Here is a 26,572-nt window from a genome sequence, read left to right on the forward strand (position 1 = left end):
GTTCTTTCTGACCGCTAAGGGGAAGGCCAGAAACTAAGTTAAACATCACGGTTCTGTGAAGTTGATGGAAATTTCACCCCTCATTTCATCAGGACCAACATCTTGTCCCTGAACTACCATCTCCCTTCACAATTTCTTCAAAGGCTTCAGTATATTAGCTCTTTCACAATGAAAGCCGCCTTCCTACATGCACGTTGCCAAGTTGGTATATCCTTGCCAGTTATAAACAAGCATAGGTAGATTTATTTCCAATATTACTTTTAGTGTCCTGTAATCCCCCATGCCATTTGCTGAAGAAAGTTCAACTCTGACAGTCTCACAGTTAATCCATGCTCCCAATGAAAAATTTAAATACTATTTCAGAGGCAGCCGAGAGCAGTCTCCCCCCTGGAAGCAGCCCATGAACAGTCCAGTGCTGTAAGCCATAAAAAGCATGCTTTTCCACCATGACCTCCAGGTGACACCCACCACAGTAACGGTGCACTTCTGTACCAGCATGCTCATCCTTTGAATGTCTCCCCTCGAGCAAACCCTAAAGGAAAAGATCCTTTTAATCCGTTCAGTCTGGTTCCCCCCCCGTGATCATACACCCAGCACAGAGTGGGTGGCGTGCACTGACCTAAAAGCAAGTACAGAGACTTCCTCTTCAAGGTGCTGCTTTTCCCCCCTCTCACTGGGGCGAGTTCTCTGGCTGAGGCTGATACAGAGCAGACTGAGAACAACGGGAGTGGGGGGGGAAAAAGAGCACAGCAACAGAGGATACCCAGATATCCTGCTGAGAGATCCAAAGGATGCTGAGAAGCATTAGGGAACAACCTGAGGAAATTCCTCAGCCAGCCCCCCGACAAATCTTCCAGGAGAGGCAGAGGATCACGGGTCTGCCTTTGTACTTCCAAGGTTACCTGTCTGTCCGGCACTCAAGATGCCAGGTAAGGCACGCAGTCCCAGGAAGAGGATGTGTTGAAATATTTCTTAAAAAATGTATTGCCGGGAGCTGCACGTCTGTGGGAGGGAAATGTTTCTCAGCGCTGGCTGACACAAATGGTTGCACCGAAATAATGATATCTAGTTATTTCTGTTCATATTACTGGGGGGAGGGTAAAATAAGTTATGTGAGGTAACCACCAATATCTCCAGGATCCCATTATAATTTCCTGTTATCTACTGACATGTGGATAGAGTTTGACTGATTTCATAGCTACCACCATGGTAAAAAGCAAATACAATATTTTTAATACCAAGAGCAAAGTTTGACATGGTTATATTGCTCTGACGCATCCTCTATTTACTGAAGAACAGTATCCATCCTGAAGTCTTCATTGACATGCCACCTGAAGTATACGTGAGATTCTCTACATCTTTTTTTTTCTTAGTAAGCTAGTAATTTAACATATGTGGACTAACTGGGAAAATAAGAGTGATTTTTTGACCCAAGATAACTATTTAAGATGCAAATCTGTAAATGCTTACATGCTTGTGTATGTTACAACAGCATGGATGTTCAGAGCATGTCCCTAATCAAGCTGATTGCCCTTTTTTAGCACTTAATAATGACAATCCCTGTACTTAGGGTTACAAAGTCGTTTTTACCCTACCTACACTCGCATCTCTGTAGATGCAGAAGCACAGACAGAGTAGAGAAAATGAGAGTCACGCAGTGCTAAAGGTAGATACGATCAAAATAGCATGGTGGTTCACAAACACAGAAACAACCAGGTACCACAGAAAACAGGAACTCCAAGAAACAAAAAGTAGACTAATAATCTTACTATTAGTTCTTCTGCAGCACTAAAAATTATTCCATGCATTGTTTTGTTGTATCTAGCAGGAGAACACCTGCAAGTTTAATAAAGCTCCCTGTTACATTCCTTTATTTATCTCCTTTTACGTAAAACCTTTTTCCCCCCCTGAGCAATCCCTCCTTCTGAAATTCACTACCTACCATACTGGAATAACAAAAACTAACAGGACAGAGCAATAATATGCAGCCAATCTGAAGAGACTTACATGGGACTGACGAGGTATATTATCACTTTTGAGAGACCAGACACCCAAGAGAAAAACATATTCATGGCTGTGAAACAATAACAAGTGCTCCTGGGCAACTACTATTGCTACATTTCCATAGAGCGGAAAGCCCAGTTCGTAAGGCGCAGTTCAAAAATTTCCCATGACGTCCAGCCCCATACCACAGCACGCATTCACAGCCTTCATTAACTTGCCAGGGACAGATGGTTTAACAGGACATTTACCTTAACACAACACTGCAGTGCTCAGAGGTTGGGGTCCAGAGGCTATAGAAATTTTACACTAGTAATTTGACAGAAACCACCAGAAAGACTAGTTAGGAGCTAGCAGGGTAAAGAGCAAGGATCACCTACAGGATACTCTAGGGAATGTTGCTCACCCTAATTTGCATGACCTATCAGACTTCACAAGTTATTTCTTTTCTCAATTTTTGTGACTGTGTTTTAAACCCCCACCTCAAAAAAAAAACCCAAACAACAAAAAACCCAATAACCAAACAACAAACACAAAACAGGTGAGTAAACTGAAAACTAGAACAGAATTCCTGTTTTACAAGAGTTGCCTTCCCAATTCAGTGTCCCGTAACAGCTGTAGTCCCGTAACAGCTGTAGTTCTCCGGGGCACATGAAAACAGAAAAACCTTTCCCATCACTCCAGCATGACTGCATTAGGGAACAGTCAGAAGGGTCAGACAATCATATTTACCTTGGCATGGTGTTGATTGACAAACGCTACTACACAATTTAAAGACAAAGCATGTAAAATACCACTTCAAATGCAAGAAGTCCAGTTAATAGGTCAGACTACCGTCAAGCTCCATGATCTTCTCCCTGTAGCAAGTAAACTGGCAGGATCAAAATTCAATGCAACCAGGCACTTCAAGAGAATGCTGTTCAGAAGACAAGCCTTTACACATGTTCACCTCACACTATTTTCCACTTGTATGCCTTTTAGGGAGAGCAAGATTTTGAAGTGGCATTTAAAATACATTTTCCTTCCATTACGTGCCCCCTTTAAATTGTTTGACAAATTGTTGACAAATGTTTAAAACATTTAGTTAAAAGTAAAGTTTGCTAGTTCCATGCTCGATTAGGATACTAGAAAACACAGCCTAGAACCTATAAATCTTTTTGCCTGTAAAGAATTACTTACTGAACTTTTTTTGCATAAACTGCCTGCAAAATACATACGTGCTCTTTTAACGATCTTTAAAACACTGAAAACTAACATAGGATGAGTTTTTTCTTAGCAGTTCTTTCACTTTCAGCGTTTTGTGGGAACTAAAAAGATCATGTTCAAAAACTGACACTTCCTCCTTTCCAACAGGAATTTAGAGTGTATTGGACTGAACTCAGAGGAACTATGCTCTTCTTTTATGATGATAAGAAAGCCCCAACAGTGAGTAACGTGCTGTCTTTGTAACTACCCTTCTGATTAAGTGCATCAGTTATTTTCATCGAGTAATCCTTATGTACTCCAGACACCTCTCGGCACCCTTTCCTCTCTCATCTGCATAGTCCAAAAAAAAAAAAAATGCTGAACATTGTAACAGAAAGCCTGAGATCAAAAAAAGCCAGAGTGAAACAAACTATGGCATATTAATTTGCCTCATCAAAACAAAAAAGGAGTATTTTTTTGGCACCTGAGCTACAAATGTATCCACATTGCTCCATAATTTTACGGAGTGCTTTTTCCGCACCTGTGCACAAGGGTAAAATTATCATGGTGTGTAACATGACTTTCCTTTATCCAGCTGAGGAAAACGTGCTCGGTATTGTTATGGTGTACCCTGGCTGAGGGTTTAGTTGGAGTCACAAAGCAAATACTCAGGGAGGTCTTGTGGATTTAACCTGTTTGTGATTACGAAGATTAGGATGGGAAAAATCCAGAAGGTACGTTGTTGGTGAGAGGAGCTTCTGTAAGCAGAAGCAAAGGACTGACCTTCGGCACATCCGTCAGTTAAACTTAACCCAAGTTCTAGCAAAAAAAAAGTTTCAATCTATTGTCTTCTAAACGAATTCCTTTGGAGAACAGCTAGATTTTTGGTGAAAATTACAACTTCAGCTATTTCTCTTTCCCCCCCTCCTTAGTACTCACAGAAATTAGATATATCGTCTTTGACCTCAGCAACCAATGTTCATCCAGATGAAAACAGCTCTGCACGGTTCATCCTGATGCTGTCAAATGGGGAACTGGAACTGAAGGTAAAAAGAGGAAAACTGTGATTTGTAAGCCACTTAATTTACTCCATCTCCCACAGATTTGCAGAGCTCCATTTTGGTGTGGGAGTAGAGCTGCCTTCTTGTCATCTAAGCATACAGCCTGCAGCCAGGCAGCACCAAAAGGCAGCCAGAGAGGGAGGCAGGGCAAAGGAACCTAACAGCAGGGAAACTCCCCCTCGAGGCATTCGAAGTTTTTCTCAGGAGTATCTGGGGATATGAGCAAAGAATTGAAGAAGAAAATATAGAAGAGAAACCAGGAAGTACCACACTGACAGGCCCATGTCACCTGCAAAACCAAGAAGGGGATAAAATATCTGCCCACCCCACCATTCAGAAGCCACACAGACTGTAGTGCTCAGGGACTGTCTAGAAGGTTTTATACTGGAGACTCACCTAGGTATCTCCTTAGCTTGGCCTTCTCCTTGGATCCACGTAACCTTCTCCTTTGACGCCAACAGAGCATATGATTTTTTTACCTTCCCACCTCTGTCCTCTCCCTCTAATTGAACATGGAGTACTGCGGAAGCGCAGGGTTTCAGGGTGTGATGTAGTTTGGCAGGGAGCTCATTTCCAGACATGGTACTTCTAAAAGGGTGAGAGCTATTTGAGGCTTCCATGTGAAATATTATACTTTTTTGTTGTTGTTGCTGTAGTTGTTCTTGTTCCTACACCATCATTTTCTGTTCTCTCAGGCTAATAACTGTGAATGTGGGAAAGAATGGAAGGGTTTTATTCTCACCGTAACAAAGGTATGGAAGAGTTTGATATCTCCCTTCATGTCAAAAGTGTCTATAAGGGGGTTTTGTCTTCATGCATGCCAGAAGTTGGCTTCCACAGGCACAAAGCCTCACTTCTAAGGTGTTTGCACACACTAAGCTGTTGAGGGTTTTTGTTGGTTCTGGTTTTTGGTTGGTTTTGGTTTTTGTTTTTTGTTTTTTAACTTGAGGAGAGCAAAATTCAGGCTGATTTAACCCCAGCTCATCTGCAATACACACTCTGCCATGGTATCTAGTCAGACACAGTTCCCAATCCGCTGCTGTCCAGGAAGGAAAAGACTTCTAGCACAAGTTCATCCCCTCCAGCTGTGAAAGAGGGAGCCTGCTCTGAGAGAAACAACTCTCTAGGTCTTTATAATGGGATAAAGACATAACCAAAGAAATGGCCAAATTGCACAGTTGAGAGAACCCCTCAGCCCTGTGTTTTATTCTACTATTCTTCTTAGCTAAATGCACTTTGAAAATAGCAAGAGCCTCTTTGATAACGACCAGTGGGAAAATAAATGAAGTTTGTTCACAAATGACTTTACATTGGCCTAGCTGAATCACTTAACGACCTGAGGATGGCTGAAATAGGTTAAATTACATTTACACAGCCTTTTGTATTTTTGCAGTATAGCAACTGCAAAACATCGTTGTGCATTCTTACATCATTCCCACTTCCATCAATGCACATTTCTTCTAAATCAGGGCACAGATATCCTTATTTCACTATTTAACAAACACACATGTGCAGCAGTCTATTCAAAGCAGAGGCACATCCAAACCTTTCAGATTATCACAGCTGCTTAAACCAAGCAGGTAAGGAAGATTTCTGCACAGCAGCTGCGCTCAGAGATTAGCTGTGATGCACGCGCAGAAATGCTTGCTTACAATGTTTGTCCACTCTTTCGTCTTCTTTTCAATTACACTGTTCATTTTCAGCTGTCAGTTCCACCAGATGAGTCATTACAACCTGGGCAACTTACAAGAATGCATGAAGTGCTAGAGAAGGAAAAGAAAAGAAGGACTATGCCTAACGACTGTTCCAGTGCACCCTTGAACAGAAAAAGCCCTCCCAGCAGTCCATTGACCACTATGCCAGCGTAAGCTCTGACTGAACTATGCAAACCCCAACCTGACTAAAGACCCTTCCCTTCTTCTTTCAAAGTATTATTTCCATGCAGAGGTTCAAAATGCAGCTGTTGTACATGGGTTGCATAATAGTCAATGAACAAAATCTACCTTAAGGCCTTTGCAGAGATTTCCTAAGGGAAAGATTACTCCTGCAGCTTTCCTACAATGCCTTTTGTTTTGAAAAGGCTGAGTGCAGCATATTGCTCTGCTTAAAAAACTTTTCAGAAAGCCACACGTTGGGCTGCTCTATCTGCCTTTCTGAGAAAATGCTGCTTACCATTGAGAAATTGAAGGTAAGTCCAGGTTACTCTTCTCGCATTCTTTCCAAGGGTCCAGAAAGCATCATACCTGTATGAAAGCTTCGCTTTCTCTCTGAGAATGCCAAAGCACTGCTGTCCTGAATTATGCTCCTATAGCAGCATTAATCAGCAGGAGTCCTTCAGATGTCATGCCTCTTGGCAGCCATGGCTAGTTACCCAGGGTGAGCCTAGCATTGCAAAGAGGTGTTAGCCCGGTAGACCACGGCACTTCACGCAGCTCAGAATGACGTGGCCTCGCCAGCGTAACTCGCATTCATGCCATTTCTCTCCTCCCTTCTATGCAGGTGCTTCTATGCAGTGTCTCGGCAAGAAGCGATAAAGATGTTAGAAAAGAACCCTTCATGTGGGAATTTGATCCTACGTCCCGGCAGCGACAGCAAGAACTACGCAATCACCATCCGACAGAAGCTGGAGTAGGTTGATTCCACAATATATTATCCCATTCTTAACTAGTACGCACTGTATTAAAAGCTGAATTCTTAATACCCAGAGTTGACATGTGAAACATATGCCTTGCCTTCAGGCTATTTTGAGAAAGGCAAATGAGGCAGCAGGGGTGGGCCTGAGACTGATTTCCTGGTTCTCTCCTCCTCCAAAGCCAGTTAGATTAAACAAAGAGGCAATAACTATCAGCCAGTAAAAGCCCATTTCCTTGGGTAAATGGGCTTCCCCTGTTTGCCATGAAACCCCGCTCAGTTTAAGAAATCATCATGCAGAATGAAAATGGAACAAGCCACACCCCTTTGTAACAATGAACAATGAAAAAGGAAAGAGACAAGTATTTTCAAACAGTAACTTAGTCTAAAAACACACCACATTTCAGCTGAATTGCCATGGTTTAGCTTTTGCTGGGCTTCAGAACAAGAGGCACCAGGAATGACATTTGCAATTCTCAGTGTTTCTAAACTAAAACAGGAAAAAACCAAACCCTGCCGCACACCTTCAGTAAGCTCTGGGGATATTACAAAGCACAACCATTGCTCCTGCAAAGGAGTTTATAATGACAATGATACATCAAAAAGTATTTCATTTTGGACAGCATATCAACTTCCATTTTCTTTCAGTGCCCCATGCTTAAAGCACTACAAAGTGATGTCCAAAGGAACAAGTTACATTATTGAACTGGAAAGACAGGTAAGCGACCAATTCCCTTGCTGAAGATTCTTAAGCAGGTGTAAGAAATATCACTTTGCAGAAAATTAGAAAAGCTCTAGTAAATTCCTAACTATAATTTGTGAGTCAAAGTATGTGGAGAGTTCACCTCTCTTGTTAGTCCAACTCACCTAGTCTCAAAGAACAAGTTATCTTTTAAGAACTAGAAAAGTAGGGGGAAAAAACCCAAACATCAGCATCTTCTCTCTAACAAAAATAAAATCAAACTACTCACAAAACACCTAAGATTGCTTAATTTTTTTTTTCAACTCAGGCTTCAGAACTAAGTCTGAAAACTGAGCTCTCATTGCAGCTAGAGGAAGTTCAAAATGCACTCCATGTAACTCTGAGAAGTAAAATTAACTTAGTTGAAGTGTGAGCAAGGCTGCATGGACTCTGTTATTTGGTTTAAAGCAGAGGGCTGTCCTGGACCTCACTGCATCCAAACGCTGGATGTAAATCCTCTGTCAGTTGTTTGAGAAACATTGCTAGGGATCCCCGCCTGCCAGCATGTTTTTGCAAATGTGTTCTCAACACACGTAGCCTGTTTTATTTGGTGAGGTGTTTGATTTTGTTTGTTTGGTTTTTTGTTTTGGTGAAACAGGTGACACTCCCAAGCCTTCAGGATGTTGTTAATTACTTTGTGAATCAAACCCGAGGGAACCTGAAGCCGTTTGTCATGACGCATGCTGCAGAGGACCCCGTGTTCTGAAAGCGAGCTGGTTGCTGAAGACACACACAGGAACGGTCCTGCTGAAAGAAAAAGGCACGAGAAGCAGCACAGGAACTCTGCACCATTGAAGATAAACAGAAGTCATCCCGCAAGCTACTCTTTCTCAATTTCTAGAACAGCTCTGTTGGCCCTAAACCAAGAATGTGATGCAGCTTCTCCCAGAGAAACTTCTGAGATTTGGGGAGAGCAAATAACCCCAATTCCTGTAGAAGACTATATGTGGAAAAAGAAGAAAAGACGAGTGGGAAAGAGAGGTCACATGGCCCCTGCAAAATGCGATAAAAAAAGTGTATTGAAATTAGACAGACAGTGTTTGTGGGCTCAGTTCTGTCACTAGCTCACACTGCAATAAACTCTTTCTGTTAAAAATCCCATTTCTTGTCTACTCACTTGTAACCGGATCAGTGCCGTTTCTGACATCCCACAGAGACGGCAGGGATGCCTCACCTCTTCTGGGGCTTTGAGCACTGCCAGAGAGGCACAACACAGACCAAAAAGCAGAAAATACAAGTCTAGTAGCTTAAACTGGGGGTTCCTGGTTCTCTGCAAGGTCACGCAACCCTTGCAGGACCTGAAACATCCCGAGTAAGGTGGCTGGGGCATCTCCCATGTTATGCAACTGAGGGAGGGCATAAAGTCAAGCAAACCGAGACGTGTCCTGCCCAGCTGAACATTCCCACCCCTTCTACATGCCAGCAGGGGCGTTCAGACCCTGCTGTGAGCTACTTCGGGAAACTAAACAAAAATAAGTTAGTGTCCCTGTCGGTTAAGCTCTCTGAACTCCCTTCTCCATGGGCTGAGACAAGCCCCAGCGAGCGCACAAGGAGGACAAGGCTGCACAGCTGGTAACAAGGGAAGGCAGCGGCACGCGAGAGCCCTGCTGATCATACCGAACAGTTGTGGAATCCCACTGAGCCTTAGGCACAGCACCCATCTTCTTGGAAAGTGGGGATCCAGCCTTCAAAACGAGCAACTTAAGTGATCAGCAGTAAGATCCAAGTTTACTATTTTTAGCCTCTAAGTTCTGCCAGGCAGCTGGACTGAATAAAGTGCTTAGAGGATGGGTACCCACTGCTGAGCTACACTCCTTCATAGTTAGCGGATATGACTAGCTCCAGAGCCTCGCTTTTTTCTGTAAAAAAAAACCCAACCAAATAAACCACACCTCTTCTCTGACAGTGGTGGGGGAGCATTCACACAGCTCAGCTGAAGACGGCTACGATCGAGGTAGGGGAGCAGCTAGCACCTTCACTACACGCACAGCGAGTGCTCTAGGTAGAGTTGCTCTTATTTCCAGACCAAGACTGATCATCGTGTGCCTTTGATATCAGCTGGGAAATCACAAATTAATTATTACTTGTTTCAAGGATTATGGAAGTCAGTCAAGGTTTGGGAAGGATGTTTTAAAAGAATGCTCACACGTTTCTAAATAATAGATTGTGTGTGACCATATGAAGGCGCACCCACTGCATTTAGAGAAGTACAACATGAGACGTTAGCACTTTCTTTTCATGAAAATACTTAAGATCACTTTGTGAAGATGGTGCTGCTCAGTATGAATCAGGTTAGAGTTGCAGCTTTTCCTCAGTATGAAATTGAAACTTGTGTGTTGCTGTGAGAAGTAGGAACTTAATACTTCTTCACTGTATCTCACTTTTGCCCTGCAAAATGATTCACTTACTAGCAAGACAGTTCTGCTGGTGTTACCAATGCTGTAACTCATGACACCTTTAAGCTTGAGCCTCAATAAGCTTTCTGCAGCATGGACAGACACCCACACTAGCTACTTCACTGACCACACAAAACATACGTTCACTAAAATAAACTCTCAAAAGCTATCTGGTCAAAACTTATCAACCTTTGGACAAAGGTTTAGATTGCTAGACTGTGCTGCAGCAGACTATGCTCTGTAATTGCAAAACAGGAGATAATTAACAGGGACGGATAAGCCTTTCGAGCTAATAAGCCAGTTGCATTTGGCTGAAATTCAGTTCCTTTCTTCAAACAACTGGCCTACAGCCACATTGTTCCAAAGACACAAGGAAAAATTAAGAACATGAACTTACCTAAAGCCTTTACTTATGTTTGATACAAGTCAGATATACAAACTCTCTGCCTAGCTCAAACCCGCAGTATTTCAGGATGTGAGATGCCGTGATGAGGTGACAGGGTTTCTGCATTCAGAGGCCCAGCTAGCGCCAGAGTTGTTCTTTCTATGTAGTTATTATTCTTGAATAGCTTTTTTTTTAAATGGACATTCACATATTCACCATATGGTGGAAAAAAAAGCTGAAAACATGTACGTTTTACTCCTTGTATAGGTAAATAAAGTCCTAAATCCACCAGATCCACCAAAACAGTCTTGTTAACAGCAGCGTGATCTTCACACAAAATCCTCACTACTCCTAGCATTAAAGAAGCATAGAGATTAACCACAGAGAACAGTTGAGCTGGGTGCTAAATGCCTTGTGTTTTGCATGCACAAACATTCCTGCAACTATTAAGAATGCAAAAAAATAGGGGAAAGCTAATGTAAATATGAGCAAACTCTGTAAGAAAGCATTTGAGTGAGAAAGGTCTTTAATACTGATATAAAACTTCATCTCTGCAAGTCAACTGCTCTTTCAAAGAACAACATTTTGAAGGAAAGCTATTCAAAGTGTTCTAGTGGATAGCTCTTCATTGCTGCAGGGAGATGGCTACCTCCAGCTGCTCCAGCGGAACAGAGCATCAAACAGTCCTAGACACACACAAGCTTTCAACACAATGAAAAAAAAAAAAAAGGGCAAAAAAAAAAAAAGCAGTTCTCAGATTCCAGGTAGTGCGACAAGCCTCTGCACTGCTAGCACTGGTAGTGACAATGCTGGAGATCTGGCAGACCAGCACCCTGAAATTCACTTGCCCAGTTTGATTGAGCCCTTTTCATGTGATCATGCTGAGCACCTGCTGAGACTTTTGATAAAAAGCAGCAACAGCTTGAGAAATGGGCTGTATCAAACAAATTCACGCTGAATTGGCTCACTCCACTCTGCACAACCTTCAATACAAATACATTCACTCTCCATACCAGCAGTTCAGAAAGTTTTAAAACATGAAAAACAATTTTAATGAGCCACTTGACATGCACAGTTCTTCCACATAAAGTCCTCTTTAGGTTATTACTTGTAAGATTTTACCTAGGTTAACTTATATCCAGAAAATGTTAAAGGTCTGCTAATAAATATCTAGAGCCATTGTGCCTTTTCAGTTTTTCCATCAGCAACTGTTTAACTGAGCAGAACCCACCCACAGGACAGACATCCATCCAACAGATACACACAATAAGAGCAGTATAGAGATACAGCCATGTCTGTAAATTCTGGCCCCGATCCCTGCCAACCTCAACCTGGATTTTTTGGCAAGGGTCTCACAAAGCTGTATGTGTTATCATTAGTAAAAGCCATTCCATTAATTGTATCTGAAAATTTACTTTAAACCCTGAAGACCGTCAGATGCCATTCTAGCAAAGTACTGGGACTCTACTATTTTTATATGCTACTTACTTCAAAAGCATAAGCATGATGTTAACACCACACTAACGTACCAGAGTGTACTTACTCAAAGTTTCACCTGTTTCCATCTCCAACTGTGAGAGGTGGCAGTACTTTCGACTTGACCTAAACCTTTAAGTGATTCTTAGCACTAATTAGTGATTTCAGTTAAGAGTTCAGATTCTAATACTGCCACAGTGAAATATATCTTAGTTGTTAATTAGAAGTGGAAACTTACTGTCTGCTTGTGCCTTCTCTGCACTCTAAATGCAGCCACCTTTTCTCCTGTTTCAAAAAGTTTCTCTAAAAGAAGTTCTTAAAAAAAATGAAATAAGTTAGGTAGTTTAAAAAGCAGTATTATTAATCTAGAAAATTGTATCTATAAACTAGACTGACTGTAAAACTATATACACCTTCCAGAAGATATCCCGCATGTAAGACTAAATCCCAAATATTGGAATAATAGTGTTGATTCCAGCTATTCAGTTCCACACACCTTGGTGTTCAAGTTCCCAGCCTAATAGCTGTTATTCTTGACTACAACTAACTGAGAAGGGAAAAAGGAGAGGTAAAATTCCTGACCAATAATGTTCATTTAAATGTGAAGATATCCCTAAAGCTTAATAAATTATGATCGAGGATAAATGGCTAAGTAGTCAGTAGCTTTTGCAACAGCTGCAGGAGATAATGTGCAATCACAATCTCTAAAGCTTAAACACATTAAAAGGTTTTCAAGTTCATAGGTTTTTATTCTAACCTCACTTCACTATGTCATCATTGGGAGAAAAAAGAACTACCAGCTCAACTATCCAGTGTTTAAATGATAGAGAAAATAAGGTGGTGTCACAGATGTTTCCGTAACGCACCTCTGCCTCACCACAGCAGCAAAGCTAGTCCCTAATTATTTCCAATTAAGCAGATTCTTTATACATAGGTACCCTAGTAACTGACTGATGATGATAAAAACCTCAGTGTTCAGTGCAACTCAGACTTGTGCTGTGGACAGGTGTACAGCATAACCATTTGCTACAAGGAAATGGCACCAAAAGGAGCAGCTGGGGAAACAGTGTTTGCTATGACAAACATCCAGAGCCATTTGCCTTTTCCTCCTTTCAAAGTCATCATTTGCTACAGTGTTTTTAATTTGGTGAAGGCAGAAAGGCTGAACCACGCCCAACATTTTCTCTTCTTTGAGGACACAGTTTTATTGTTGAACATGTTACCTCAGCTCTCTGATAGGTTTCCACTTTCCCCATATTGCAGTATTACCCAAAGAACGGTCTTAGTGCAGATAATCAACACTTCCAGCTCTCTTGACTTCAGGGGAGCTGTGAAAATTTACACCTACTCGAGACCTGCCTCCCTATGTTTTGATGTTGAGACTGACATACGACAGCTGCTCTGACACACAGCATCACTAACTGTTCAGAAGAGAGCACCAACAACACAATAAAGCAGTTCATCTGCTTTTAAGTGGGAGTTTAAACCTTTTGGATGGATTAAACCTCATGGGTAGGTGGCAAGAAGGAAATTCTTGTTCGAGAATTAAGTAACATATGAAATGGATTTGCGATGTTCTTAAAACACCAAGAGTATCATAAAATGGCAGTTTCCCCACTTTTTGCACTCTTCTCTAAGCAGTGCGTAATGTGCACATGGGGACCATCTGTTATGTTCACCATTCTTCTTCCTTTCTTCAGCTCCCCACAAATTAATACAAATCTTGTCTTTAAGGAAAGGACTGTACCGGACATTCCATCTCATGGAGTGACCAATCCTCCTTTGAGCGAACAGGTTTGAAGAAAACGGGAGCAGATGAAACATAAATCCAGTTTGTCTTCAGTGCAAAGCCACTGATTTTCACCATTTGTTTTAATTAAGGCTTCACCAAAAAGAAATATATAGTACCATCTTTAATAGCTGAAAATTAGCACACTCCTTTCAGAACAAACAGTCTGGGAGTGACTTTTGTGTCTCTACCGTCAATTGTCTTCCTGAACAAAGTAGTATCTCACTGGCGGCCCTGGCAAGTCTTCCTCTCCATCAGTCTCTGGAGCAAACGACACTGTCAAATCCACATACTTTTTATCAGCTGATGGTTTCACAAGCTTTTGCATCCTACAAGGAAATGAAGAACAGTTTGTTAACACACCAGAAGGAGGGTTGGCAGTGGGAATTCAGGGCCAGACTAGGATGAATTTCACTGCCAGCAATGAAGCCCAACATACTAGAAACCAGATTAAAATGGCGAATAAGCCACCTTTTTAATTTTGACACAAAAGCTGTTCCTCCACCTGAGGTATAGCAAATGGTATTCCATTTTCTTGATAGACTTAGCCCGTTAGTGAGCTACTACATGGCTCACTAACAAGTGCTCAGTACAAGAGGAGAGAGAATGGCCAGTTTTGGATGGGATCCCTCACCGACGTAACTTCTCTTTGGCATCCTACTGAGGCACAAGGCAAAGTCAGCTTTCTGTGCAGGATTCTGGTCAATGAGGAGGAGCAAGTTCTTGGTCTACCAATAATGGCTGGTTTTAATACATTATTAGGGAGAACCACTTCAGTGCAGACACTAGATACATAGTCCTGATGGAAAGTAATTCTACTGAAGTTAAGACTTGTTAAGTCCTTGAACTTTGCAGGCAAATAGCAATGAGGGGGTAAAAAACAGCGAGGACCTGGGACTTCTTCCTTCGTGACCACTGTGTGAATTTAAACTAGGTAAGTGTGTCACGTCTTAGTGCAACTTCCCCCTTTTGCTCTCCGCAGTCTCAAAAGCTACAGCTGTTGCTTGGAAGTTGCACAATAAAATACTGAAGTACAAGGTCAATCAACTTCACTTTCATTACATATCTTCGGATGTCTCAAAATTATTTTCTTGCCGACTCAGAGCACTAGTTCACGAGGCCAGCTCAAATGCTGGGGGAATACAGTCACTCATTTCTATTCCTCACAGGTCACTTGGAGAAGTATTTCCCTTCTGGCTATGCTTTAGCACGCAGGTCAAAAAGCTGCTTTCCCCAAAGTACTTGTTCCCTCGCCAGAACACAAAGCATTAGCCTCTTCTCAGCAGAGCTACTGAGGTCATATCCATTTGCCTGAGGAAGCTCCAAGCTACAAAGCAAGGCAGATAACTATGTCTCTCAAACTTGCTTTTAAGGAGTATGCTACCAGTCAGCGCTATAATTCTGAAACAGAGTCCTGCAACACTTGTCCTATTGCAGCAAGAGAAAGATTTTAAACACCTTAAGAAAAAACAAACACACAAACAAGACCAGAGTTTGATGTGCAAATATCTTATAAAGCTTTTGGGGCCGTTTGCAACAGAACCCCAAGTTGCTGTAACTACACGGAAAGCTTGAACCAAGTCTCAGAGTAATAAGAAATCCCGATATTCACAAGAAGGCAGATTCACACCATGCCTTTGACTTCGTTACGCACCTCACTCATTTGAAATGATTTATACAGCCGTAGGAAAAGGAATATAAACAACTTATTTTGAGATAGGCTGTAAATTCACATCTTAGTATGCCAGGCACTCTAAAGGCAGTACCAACTTAGAGGCTCTTCTCTCCCTGGAGGTTTGAAGTAGCTTGCCCATAACTTATACTACTTTGCCTGACGTTACCTCCTGGCAGACCTTTGAAACAGTACTGATCAATGCATCTACTTGCTCTAGCAAAGCCTGTGACCACTGACCAGCATACACTTCACAGGAGCTGTGAGGAACACATTTTGAGCTAAAGAAGTTTGGTCGACATACAAGGTAGAACTAAACCTGGGTGAGATCTGGCTGTTACGTTGCAAAGGCCTATCAGTCAAAAACCAATGCCCTGCCCTCACACCCTGCCAAACTTCCAGCTTATTATACCCCAATTTCTGTCAGGGAGCAGCACTGCAAAGCCTTGTGAATGTCTTCATTTTTAAAAGGGCTAAAGTGAGCTAGAATCTCAAGGAATTACTATGAACTGAGCAGACTTCCAGAAATCTCAATCTGCAACCAATACATCAACTCTTTCCTGAACAAGTGCTCTCATTCTTTCAGAGCTAAGTTGCTAAATATCACCATTAGCTTTAAGCCAGTTTAAAAAGGTTCGATTCGTCCTGTTCTGCTTGAACCAAGGTACATTCTTTCCCAGAAAAAACTTACTGTCAGACTTCTTTGGGTTTCTCATTCTGGCATTCATGAGTTAGAGTAGCATTTTGCAAGTCTCCTGTCCTCATCACAGAAGTTAATTCACTTTCCCTTTTTTCTTTTTTTTTTTCAAAAAGAAGAAATTACTTTTTTTTCTTTCCCAAATATTAATGACTAGCAACCACTCTGAGAGAAAACATTGCTGTCAGACACACATCCTTATGATACACCCAGTGAACATAATTTGTACATGTACTCGCATCCCTCAATCCATTTCCAGTTATACTTACGTCAGCTTTAATCTTTTAATATGACCTGGCATCACAGGAACATACAGCATTTTGACTCCCTGTACAACCATAGTTGGTTCAATTCCATATTTCTCCTGGAATTCACAAATTAAAACTCATTAAAGGACTAGGACAGCTGCACAAGCCAGCAGATACTACTACTGCTAATACTACAACTAACTATTCAAAATGATACGATCCCAACCAGAAAACTTGCTAAGGCATGGATGCTGACAGAAGTTTTATTAAGATACATTTGAGCCAATCGAATTAAGAAAGATTTTGAAAATAGGCTGGGACGTGTTTACTTAGAGACATTCCCATTGACATTAATTCCTTCTAGAATTACTCTGGTTTGAACAATAACTTGACAGAAGGAAAAAAAAAAAAAAACACAACAAAAACACCAAAACCAACAACCTAGAACAAGAAAACCCTTTCCCCTCGTCTTGTATTAACCCAGTACAATAGATGATAACTTACTCTGACAGCATTTATGAAATCCAACAGAGTAAAATCCTCTTTCCCATAAATTGTCCACCTGTCCCAGATTGTAAATGATATCCCATTTCTGTTTTAAAAAGAGAAAGGTTGTTTGTTACTTTAGAATGTGAACTCAGGCACTTCCTTGAAACATGTACTGAAGAACTGCTATCTCTTCTAGCAACCTGCTGTTTTATCTTGAGCAAAAATCTCTTCCCTCTCTGCTGCCATGTCTCCAGCCCTTTGACCTGGCTAAGCACAAGACACAGTAAGAACTCTGAGTAAACATGGTATCTGGCAATGAACTTACTGAATTTTCAGACCTATTGAAAAATAGGTCTGGTACTAAGAGGCAGAAGTGTGTCCAGCCTGTGCAGACAGGAAGTTTATTAAAAAACACGCCACACACCTAACTCATCTAGATTTTTAAAGCCTCACTAGCAACAGCTTCCACTGAAAACAAAACTAAGCCATTAAAACCACTATTTTTAAAATTAGGACAGAACAGCATGTGCTGCATTTTCCAAACAGGAAGTTCTTGAGCAATGCATTATGGGACACCCTTGGTGGTATTAAGAATACCACTTACACCTTTAGCAGTACATAGTAAGTGGATAACAGGGTTTGATAGCAAGCACTAACTGATTCATAATCTTCCAGGTTTAAAGAACAAAAATAAAATAACCTTGAATATCTATAACATTTACTTGGAGTACAACCATGAACTGTGGTTCCATCACAGTTCTGCTGTGCAAGCACATAAGGCCTTAATCCGGCTATCTGGATTTAATAACTGTACAAACTTCGCACTTGTAATGGCGCACCAAGTTCTAAGCAACAATTACCAGGTTTCCAAATACCGCCCTTCTGCCACCGTCCTTCCTACCTGATTTCCGTTCTTCTTACTTCAGCAGTTTCTGTAAAGACCATTATGGGAATGGCTAGGTTCAGAAAACAGTTCTTGTATGCATCAGCTGGGTAGCCACCCACAACTTTGATGAGTTCCAGTGCAACCTGCAGTAAATAAGAATCCCATACTTCCATGAGATCAAACACAGGTTTTAGGTACTGTGTTATCAACACTAGTTTAGTTAAGAGGCCAACAACTACAGAGTAAGTTGTTAATGAGATCAACCTTTGTCCTATCACATCTGGAGATGCAACTCAATATGCCACAGAAATCAATTCTGTTGCTGCTAATGGAAATATTTAAAACATTCAAAAGTGCTCCTAATGTAGGACTCTTCCAAAATTGTTTAATTCAAGACAACCTCCACAAAGCATGCAGTTCTGTTGAGGTGCATGGATGTGAACTACTACAGAACAGATCCTTTCCACTCTTGGCAGTGGCACTCTGAGGGAAGTTAGTATTAATTGCAGAAAACAAGCCAAAATGCTGATCTCCAACACCTCTTTCTGGTCAGCAAATCAGAAATAAAAGCACCAAGGGCTTACCACATCCAGAACCAAGAGCAACCTTTTGTATTGGTACATGAGAAGGAGACTATTAAGTTTGAAATAAATGCATTTCTTTAATGAGGCTCTGTCAGGGTAGTGTTAATCAATATCCAAACAAGAGTGGTTTTAGGCAAGAGACAGTGAGAAAGAAATATGCATTTTAAAAAGCATACTCACCAGCCCTGACACTGCAGCAGTAGCTGTTGCAATTGCAGGAATAATCTTTCCAGCAATGCGCTTTGTTTTGAACCGATCTGCTGGTTCGATGTTGTACATCTTGGCTCGCAAGTTTGATGCTGCTGTTATGAAATCTATATGCCCATTACTATCATCATCTTTTTCAAAGGAGATGGGCTTCATTTGCAAGTCACCTGCTCACAAAAAAAAAAAAGAGCAAAAGTTATTATTGGAAAACTGAAGATGTTCTAAACATAAGTTATAGGGAACTAGAACCTTAACAAATTAAAAATTTCACATTCTGGAGTTTGGTGCCTTACTTATAACTTGCTTTCCCATGCTAGAAGCAGAAATGCCCCTATCAACACCAGTTGTTAAAAGCGAGTAATGAAATAAGTATCAGCAGAACTCCATAATTTTATTTTCCTTGCAACACCAGGAACAGATTTTGGATAGTCCTATAGATGTTTCTCATACACCCCACCTTGCCATAGCTCCATCCTGTGAGAATTCCCTCTATAAGCTTTGTTTATCTGTAACCATTTCACTACGGACTCTAGCAGGGGAGACAGAGGTTAGGGTTGACACTCTATGGGATGGGTTAGGAGCTAAGCTAATCTTTCTCCCCTGTGTTCACAGGCTAAAAATGCATGCATGTAGTTGTTGCCCAATGACCTCTTCATGTGGGCAAGCACAAAAATGGGATTCGAGCATTCTCATTTTAACATATCTAGAAAACGCTGAAGAAGACTCTAAGAGCTTTCACAATTTAGGATATCAGATTGATTTCTGTAAGTAGTAACTCTCAACTTTCTCGTACCAGAATCACTTTCAGTCCACCTGGGATCTAGCTGGCACCCTTTCCCTCCTTAGCATTCAATTCCGTGCTGCCTGCTTGCTGTCATCAGGGTTGTACTTACATGCAAGTATAACAGAGAACCCTAAAACTGGCAGGAATCTCAGAAATACAGAAGCATATGGTAACGTCAAACAATAAGGACAGTTATCTGCGTGGCACTTCAGAAAGCTTTAGATATCAGCTATCTGCTTCTTGCAGAATTATAGAACCGCTTTATCCAAAGACCTGAATGTCATGCAACTGGCAGTGCAATTGCAGGATGTTACTAAGCTATGAAGCTAGTTTGCACTACTCACTTTCCAGAGCTTCATTGGATAGTATAGACTTCTCCAGCTGGAAAATAGCATTTCTTTCATCCTCACTGCTGACTGGAATATGATCCGGCTTTCTTGCAGTTTCATCAGTCTGTACAACCTGGAAGCGTGTGCAGTGCTTGAGTAATAAAATACATGAGCTTTGTACAGCACAGGCGTGAAGCGTACTACATTTCCTGTCTTCCCTGCAGTCTTTCCTCCCCAGCTCAAGGCAGACATAGACTTACTGGAGCAAGTCCAGCCAAGGGCCACAAAGATCATTAAAGGACTGCAGCATCTCTCATATGAGGAGAAGCTGAGAGAGCTGGGACGGTTCAGCCTGGAGAAGAGAAGGCTCAGTGGGATCTTGTCAATGTGTATAGATACCTGATGGGGAGAAAGTGCAGAAGGCAGAGCCAGACTTGTCACTGGTGCCCAGTGACAGGACAAGGGGGTATGGGCACAAATTGAAGCACATAAAATTCCATAAGAAACATAAGAAAATACTTTAAAGAAAAAAACAAACAAAAAACCCCAATCAAAACTGTGAGGATGGTTGAACACTGGCACAGGTAGCAGAGAGAGGAAGTGGAGTCTCCATCCTCAGAGATATTAAAATCCCAGTGGGACACAGTCCTTGATGACCTGCTATAGCTGCCCCTGCTTCAGCCAGGGGACTGGACTAGGCAGTCTCCAGAGGTCCTTTCCAACCTCAACCATTCTATGATTCCGAGTCAAAATATCAGTTTTGTCTCACAAGGCAAGCTTTCACAAGACCAGTGTTAACACTGGGAAAGAAAATATGAAAACACTCTGGAATATTTGCTATTTTTAAATGATGACAAATGCTAGCCACTGCACAATAACACTTAAGCTGTTTTGAAGTTACCACTTCAAAAATAAACATAAAAGTAATGACACTTCCTTTACATTTAGAAAGAAATAACAAATTGACACTAGTCTTGGAGTGCTTTAAAGCTGCTTATGAGTAAAATTTTACTACTGTTATTAAAATAGTATAGACTCATATAAACTTAGAAAGAGCTTGCAGACTTACAATCACACTCATGCATGGAAAATGATGCTACAACAAATCATTTGCAAAAGGCGAAAAACCCCCACATCTTGCATTTCGCATCTGGTACATCGATACCTTAGCTATATCAAGTTAAAGCAGTCCTGTATGCTATACCCTTGTTTCCCCAAAACACATTATAATTTGTGTTTATTTCTCATCAGCATCAATGCAAGAAGTAGTTGGAGATGTGGGACACTGCTTGTGCATTTTTTTTTTCTTTAAACTAAAATACCACACTTACTTTGTTTGAAGGTCTGAACTCTGGTACCTTCACAGCTGAAATAATCTTCAAAATAGTTTCCTCTGATAAATCCTGTTATGGTTTTGAAGAAAAACAATATAAATTCATAACAACTCAAAAAGGCCCCTACAAAAACACTGTATATCCAGTAGCATTTCAAAGAATACCAAAACCAAACAATCCCACAAATATTCAATGATGTTTCAGTGAAACATCATCATTGAAACACCAAGTGACATTTCAGTTGCCACAGTGAACCAGAGTGGTGTGAAGTGCCTAGCACTTGAAAACTGAACAGAACTGAAGTGTAAACATGACTTACAGGAAGATCCAATTAGAAAGAAAAAGGGTAACAAGAAAAACAAAGGATAAGCAACACAGAGGCAGTGAGTAGTAAAAACCAGAACTCCCAGCCCACAGCTGACACTCAATTAAAAGAACGCCTTAAAGAGATCTTCTTTCAGTTCAGTTATTATATTGCACAGGAAACAGGTCCATCAAAATAAGAATTCCTGAGTTCAGTGCTTACTGAAAATACCCAATACACTACTCATTTCTTCTCTGGGTTAGGGATTTAAATAAAGAAGCCTAAATGTAAGCAGCTGCTGAACAGCCAGTGCTGAAGGATAGATTACTTTAAGAATCACTTTAATCAGTTTTTGGAAAGAATTGGCAACTGGACAACAGGCCAAAACTGAACATGTATATCCAAGTTATGCGATGGGAACACTGCTACAGTATGGATTACCTTTTCTGTGAAAGGAACACAGTACGCTGTTGCAAAGAGTTTTGCTGCACTCACAATGAAACCATAGTGCCTGGAGAAAAGAGGAAGACAATTATTTTTGCTCGGTTTGTTTTTTACTTCAGTTGCCCAAAGGTTTGCAATCATCTTCAAAGAGGTCTTGAACACACACACACACAGAGAAACAGAATTTCCACCCTTCAGTGCACACAGTACAAAACAGATGACAGATTTTTAGAGACACACAGAAGTCCTCCCCAAAACCAAGCGAACTTTGATGAGTGAAGAATCATTTAATGAAAACCATATTTCCTTAACCACTGCAGTCAAGAAAACAACTACAACTGCTCATGACATCAATATGATAATAAAAAGCTTAATCTCAGAAATACTTTGGTATTTGCCATGATCTCAGTTTTCACCTAGACTGAAAATGGCAATCCAGACAGTTTCTCAAAGCAGGTGTAGATATGCAGCACATAAAGGCTTTTTAATTGTTCAACCACATAAATTTTTTAAATTATCTGTAATACCCAAGCCATCTAGATCACATCACATCTTCATTGTGATGAAGAAGAAAAGGGGTTCCTCCACTAGGTCATTTTAGGTGGTCAATTTAATTTGGCACATCCTGTATTTCATGATACGTGCCAGTGGGGGCATGGAGGGTACAACAGCAACAACTCGGTAATTCTGTAGTCACACAATAAATGAAATGGGTTGTTCTAAGCTGTTTCACATTAGATGTTTTCAGAACTTCCCACAGCACCCTCCAATCCCGTGTCAGTAAAAGTTAAATTTCCTGCAGTGAAAGTACGAGACAGCTCACCAAATCCGCCACAGCGTAAGACTATGCACTAGTACCTATCAAGTACCGGTCCAGCTTCTAGTGCTATAGAGCCGTTGCCTTGCACTTTCTGCTGTAGGGTGAGTTTTATAGGATGCTATAAAACGCATCAGTGGCAGTACCATACTTACAAAGGATCATTAAATTCAAACTTCACTGGGAAAGGTGGCCTCTTTGGTGATTGCCAAAACAAACCTGGTAAGAAGACAGACTTAGGATGAAATCCTAAGAAATCAGGAACAGCAACGCATGATGTACACCGTGAATTCACAGCAGGCATAAAGGGGCATTTGTACTTACTTCCATCTTTTAATCGTGTATCAAGGGGAAATGAATGAAGGAGCTGAAGAGCCTAGAGGAAAAGCCAGAGCAGCTTTAGCAATTTGTCATATACAAATTGACATGACCACACTAAATAAAGCCTTCTCTTTAGTAATGATGTAAATCTTGATGCAGCTTTTAAGACACTCCAATACGTAGTTGAAGTAATTTAAAGAGCTAAGAAAACCTAAGACGCCTGTGTCAAGATGGAGAGCTTAAAGACACAAGTACTACTAGACAGAGTGACTTGCCCATTCATTCACAGGACAAAGATGACAATACCACCTCATCTATCCAAAGTCCAAGCAAGACACTTAATCCAACAAGCAAAGCGTTCCCCCCACCCTGTTGTCACTTCAGGATTCTTGCATACCGATTCACAATTGGGAATGCAATGTTTTCTTAATGTGACGACTACCACCAGGGCTTCCATACACACGGATATAGTATGTTTATTAATACACATCATGATTACATCTTTCCTACAAAATTACACACACACACACTTTAAGCAACACTGGGGACCAGATTCTCAGAATGACTGGCTCTTATTTCAGCCAACCTTTCTGTGACATCTTGGAGAAAATCAGGGATATGAAGATGAGTTCAGTAACAAAAGTTTAGTGGGGGAAACAAAAAGCCACTGTCCTTCAGTAAAAGACACCTGATAATCCTGCTGCTCTGGAAAAACACAGTCAGATGGAAATACCTAGTCAGATGGAAAAAGGCCAAGAAAACTGCGTGAAGACTTCTGAACAGACCCACTAGGAGTGAGTTAATAAACCAGACTTAAAAGTGCTACAGTAGAAGGAGGAAGGGATGCAGCATTTTTAAGTTTGAAGTACAGTTCGTTATTTATGAAGAGAGAGAAGTGAGTGCAAAGACTTGGACACCTAGTTATTAGGGCTACCAAGTTTTCTAAAATCCTCATCAGTCAAGCACCACCTCATTTCCAGGTCTTTCTTACCTTATGGCTAAAATACTTGTCAAATTTTACTCTTGCTAGTTCCACACATTGAGTCCAACTTCGGGGTCTTCTACTGAGTGTTTTAATAACATGAAAACAGCCTTCTAAGCTCTCCCCTGATTTTATTCTCTGGATAGAGAAGGAAATATGAAAATGTTAAAACAGACAAGATTCCTCCCAATCCAGTCAAATAGTAAATATGTTTTTAGTAAGTTATAGGCAAAAGGAAACAGAGGGTCACTTTGTGAAATATTATCCTTTATGTGATCCTCTCCACTGGATTTTTCGCCAGGTGCTGTGGTCAACTTGATTTATTTCCACCCAGCCCTATGGACCATAGGCCATTACAGACTCACAAGAAAAGATATTAAGCAATTGAGTAATTTATTACATAGTTGAATTCACTTGAAACTAAGTCGTCTCTTTATTTTTCCCAGCTGGTTGCACATCAGTGTGACATCTACTATACACTCGCTAGCAGTACCTCAGTATTTCTGGTATTTCTACATCATGTACAGAGCACACATGAGCTAGAGAAGCAGCCCATGCATGAGACTTTGGCTCTTAATTATGGGATGCACCAGAAATACTGTTCCCATGAAAGAGCAACTCATGACTTGGCCAAATAAGTCTTCAGGTTTTCTGAATAAAGTCAGAAAATAACCCAGATCTCACTGAACTTAAATAGAAAAAAAAAACCCATAAAGCATTAGTTTAAACTCTGTATTTTGCCCTGGCAACATTCCCCTACCTGTAAAACTTCTTCTGCGGATGGATAGGTTTGCCAGAATTTGTTAAACAATGAAGGCTTGTGAGAAAATGAACTTTCAAACTAGAAAATAAAAAGAACAAATATGGCATTTTGCAAGAAGTATATCAGATACGCCACCTTTCCAAATAGACATTAAGTTATGCTGTCCCCCACCTTTCCAAATAACGTTAAGTTACGCTGAATGGCAGTAAGCTTATTCACTTACCTTATCTCTTGCCCACTGTATCGTATGCTCAATGGCAGCTGGGAAAGACTTCAAGGTGCAAAAAGGTATTTCTTCTTCTGGTGGATCCCGCTGTAATTAAGGAGAGTTGTGTGCAAATGCAGGCTTATTAAAGTTTATTGCTAATAATAGCACTAATCTAGACTATATAAGCTTAAAACTCCACTGTTATAAAATACAAGGTGCCTTATTTATGCTTAGAACAAAATTTGGTTTATGAACATTAATATATCGCTTCCTGTTTATGAAGAATAGTCTAAACTCAACACTGGAAAGCAAAACTGAACTCTGAAACACAAACAACAGAAGAAATTGCCAGCCAGCTTTTCCAAGTTCGCAGTCACATACACTCTGAACATGAAATACACCCTTTCACTCAAGGCCAGAAAGACTTCTTTCTTTGTGGACCCTAGCAAGACCGTTAGGATGCTCAAAAGCCTGTCTCTGTGTCCATGCGGCCCCATTTCATGGTGTTCTCGACCAGTGAATTTCTACCTTGTAAAGGCAATTTCACAAGAACTTAAACAGAGGGATGCTGCAAGAGTCTAAACGTTCATTTCCCCCTTCCTCATTCAAACACAACTGTTATGTATGCTTGTAGAAACTGGCAGACTAATTCCTACTACAGAGGCTTGTGTTTCTCCTACCTGCCTGTGGAGGTGATATATACCAAGAACAGAATGAGCAGGCGGGAAGTATTCTAAGAAAGAAACCCAAAAGTACAAAACCAGTTTGCAATGCCATTGTGCGACTAGATTCTTATTTGGAAAGGAGTTTTCAAGGGAAAAAAAAGTCAGTCCCTTGGAAATGCTTCAGAATTAGGACTTTTTCCAAAGCTTGTGTTTCATGATTTATATAGTAGTTGCTTTTAATTATTGGCCTAGGTGTAATCATCAGCTAGGTAGCAGACATGGTATCTCCAGTCTGCTGAAATTTTATTTCCTGTGAGCTTTTCTTCAGAAGCCAAGGAAGTAATTATTTCCTAACAATACTGATCTTCAGCAATTCAAATAGGCCAATTATTTTAGACAGATACATCAACGATTAAAGAATTGGAGGGCATTATGGGACTAGCTACAGAAGGTAAGCAATGGTCTTAAAACACTTACGTGACTATTATAGGACTCTGTCAGATGGGGCACAATAACTTCCGTGTGTCCTTTCGTTCCCATAGTTCCAGAGTCTATAAGAGGACGCAGGTTTGCTACACAACGACTGACATGGAAAGACACAGACTATCAGAATACAGCGTAATCACTACACTCTCACTTTGCAGGCATTACTGGAGTGTAACCAGAATTGACTCTAGGCACTTTCAGAAGAGTGGAAAGCTTACACCAAACTCGGGAAAAGAAGAGATTAAGTAAGAAGAGCTATTTCAAGTTAGATCAGGATACCATAAACCTGAGCCTACCTGGATTAGGAGCACTAGTAATTCTTTTTAAATGTAAACGTCCCTACCTCTCTTATGAGGAAAGGCTCAAAGAGCTGGAGAAGGCTGCGGGGAGACCTTATTGCGGCCTTTCAGTACTTAAAGGGAGCTTATAAGAAAGATGGGGACAGACTTTTTAGCAGGGCTAATAGCAATAGGACAGGGGGTAATGGTTTTAAACTAAAAGAGGGGAGATTCAGACTAGATATAAGGAAGAAATTTTTTACGATGAGGGTGGTGAAACACTGGAACGGGTTGCCCAGAGAGGTGGTAGATGCCCCATCCCTGGAAACATTCAGGGCCAGGCTGGATGGGGCTCTGAGCAACCTGATCGAGTTGTAGATGTCCCTGCCAATTGCAGGGGGGATGGAC

General features: G+C 40.9%; 2 protein-coding genes across 5 annotated transcripts in view; one reads left to right on the forward strand and one right to left on the reverse strand.

The window, feature by feature from the left end:
- Nucleotides 1–791: 791 nt before the first annotated feature.
- On the forward strand, nucleotides 792–8,326 carry STAP1 (signal transducing adaptor family member 1; the record flags this gene model as incomplete). Its single annotated transcript, XM_082316389.1, has 8 exons — nucleotides 792–929; nucleotides 3,355–3,426; nucleotides 4,119–4,232; nucleotides 4,943–4,999; nucleotides 5,951–6,111; nucleotides 6,747–6,875; nucleotides 7,527–7,596; nucleotides 8,219–8,326. The coding sequence occupies 8 exons, from the start codon at nucleotides 792–794 to the stop codon at nucleotides 8,324–8,326; spliced, it is 849 nt and encodes a 282-aa protein (XP_082172515.1).
- A 3,796-nt stretch (nucleotides 8,327–12,122) lies between these two features.
- UBA6 (ubiquitin like modifier activating enzyme 6) overlaps nucleotides 12,123–26,572 on the reverse strand; it is a 33,962-nt gene continuing 19,512 nt past the window's right edge. For all 4 annotated transcript variants that reach the window (XM_082314951.1, XM_082314949.1, XM_082314950.1 and 1 more), the window contains 14 exons: nucleotides 25,878–25,983; nucleotides 24,751–24,840; nucleotides 24,525–24,605; nucleotides 23,774–23,902; nucleotides 22,786–22,837; nucleotides 22,617–22,680; nucleotides 21,642–21,711; nucleotides 20,894–20,965; nucleotides 19,578–19,695; nucleotides 18,423–18,616; nucleotides 17,674–17,801; nucleotides 16,788–16,875; nucleotides 16,305–16,399; nucleotides 12,123–13,995 (listed from right to left, as the gene is read on the reverse strand). In XM_082314951.1, the coding sequence (XP_082171077.1) occupies nucleotides 13,860–13,995; nucleotides 16,305–16,399; nucleotides 16,788–16,875; nucleotides 17,674–17,801; nucleotides 18,423–18,616; nucleotides 19,578–19,695; nucleotides 20,894–20,965; nucleotides 21,642–21,711; nucleotides 22,617–22,680; nucleotides 22,786–22,837; nucleotides 23,774–23,902; nucleotides 24,525–24,605; nucleotides 24,751–24,840; nucleotides 25,878–25,983 (1,423 nt within the window). In that variant the 3' untranslated portion in view covers nucleotides 12,123–13,859. The remainder of the gene's footprint in view (nucleotides 13,996–16,304; nucleotides 16,400–16,787; nucleotides 16,876–17,673; nucleotides 17,802–18,422; nucleotides 18,617–19,577; nucleotides 19,696–20,893; nucleotides 20,966–21,641; nucleotides 21,712–22,616; nucleotides 22,681–22,785; nucleotides 22,838–23,773; nucleotides 23,903–24,524; nucleotides 24,606–24,750; nucleotides 24,841–25,877; nucleotides 25,984–26,572) is intronic.

Source organism: Platalea leucorodia (genome assembly GCF_965183815.1).
Source record: "Platalea leucorodia genome assembly, chromosome: 6".
Taxonomy (NCBI): Eukaryota; Metazoa; Chordata; class Aves; order Pelecaniformes; family Threskiornithidae; genus Platalea; species Platalea leucorodia.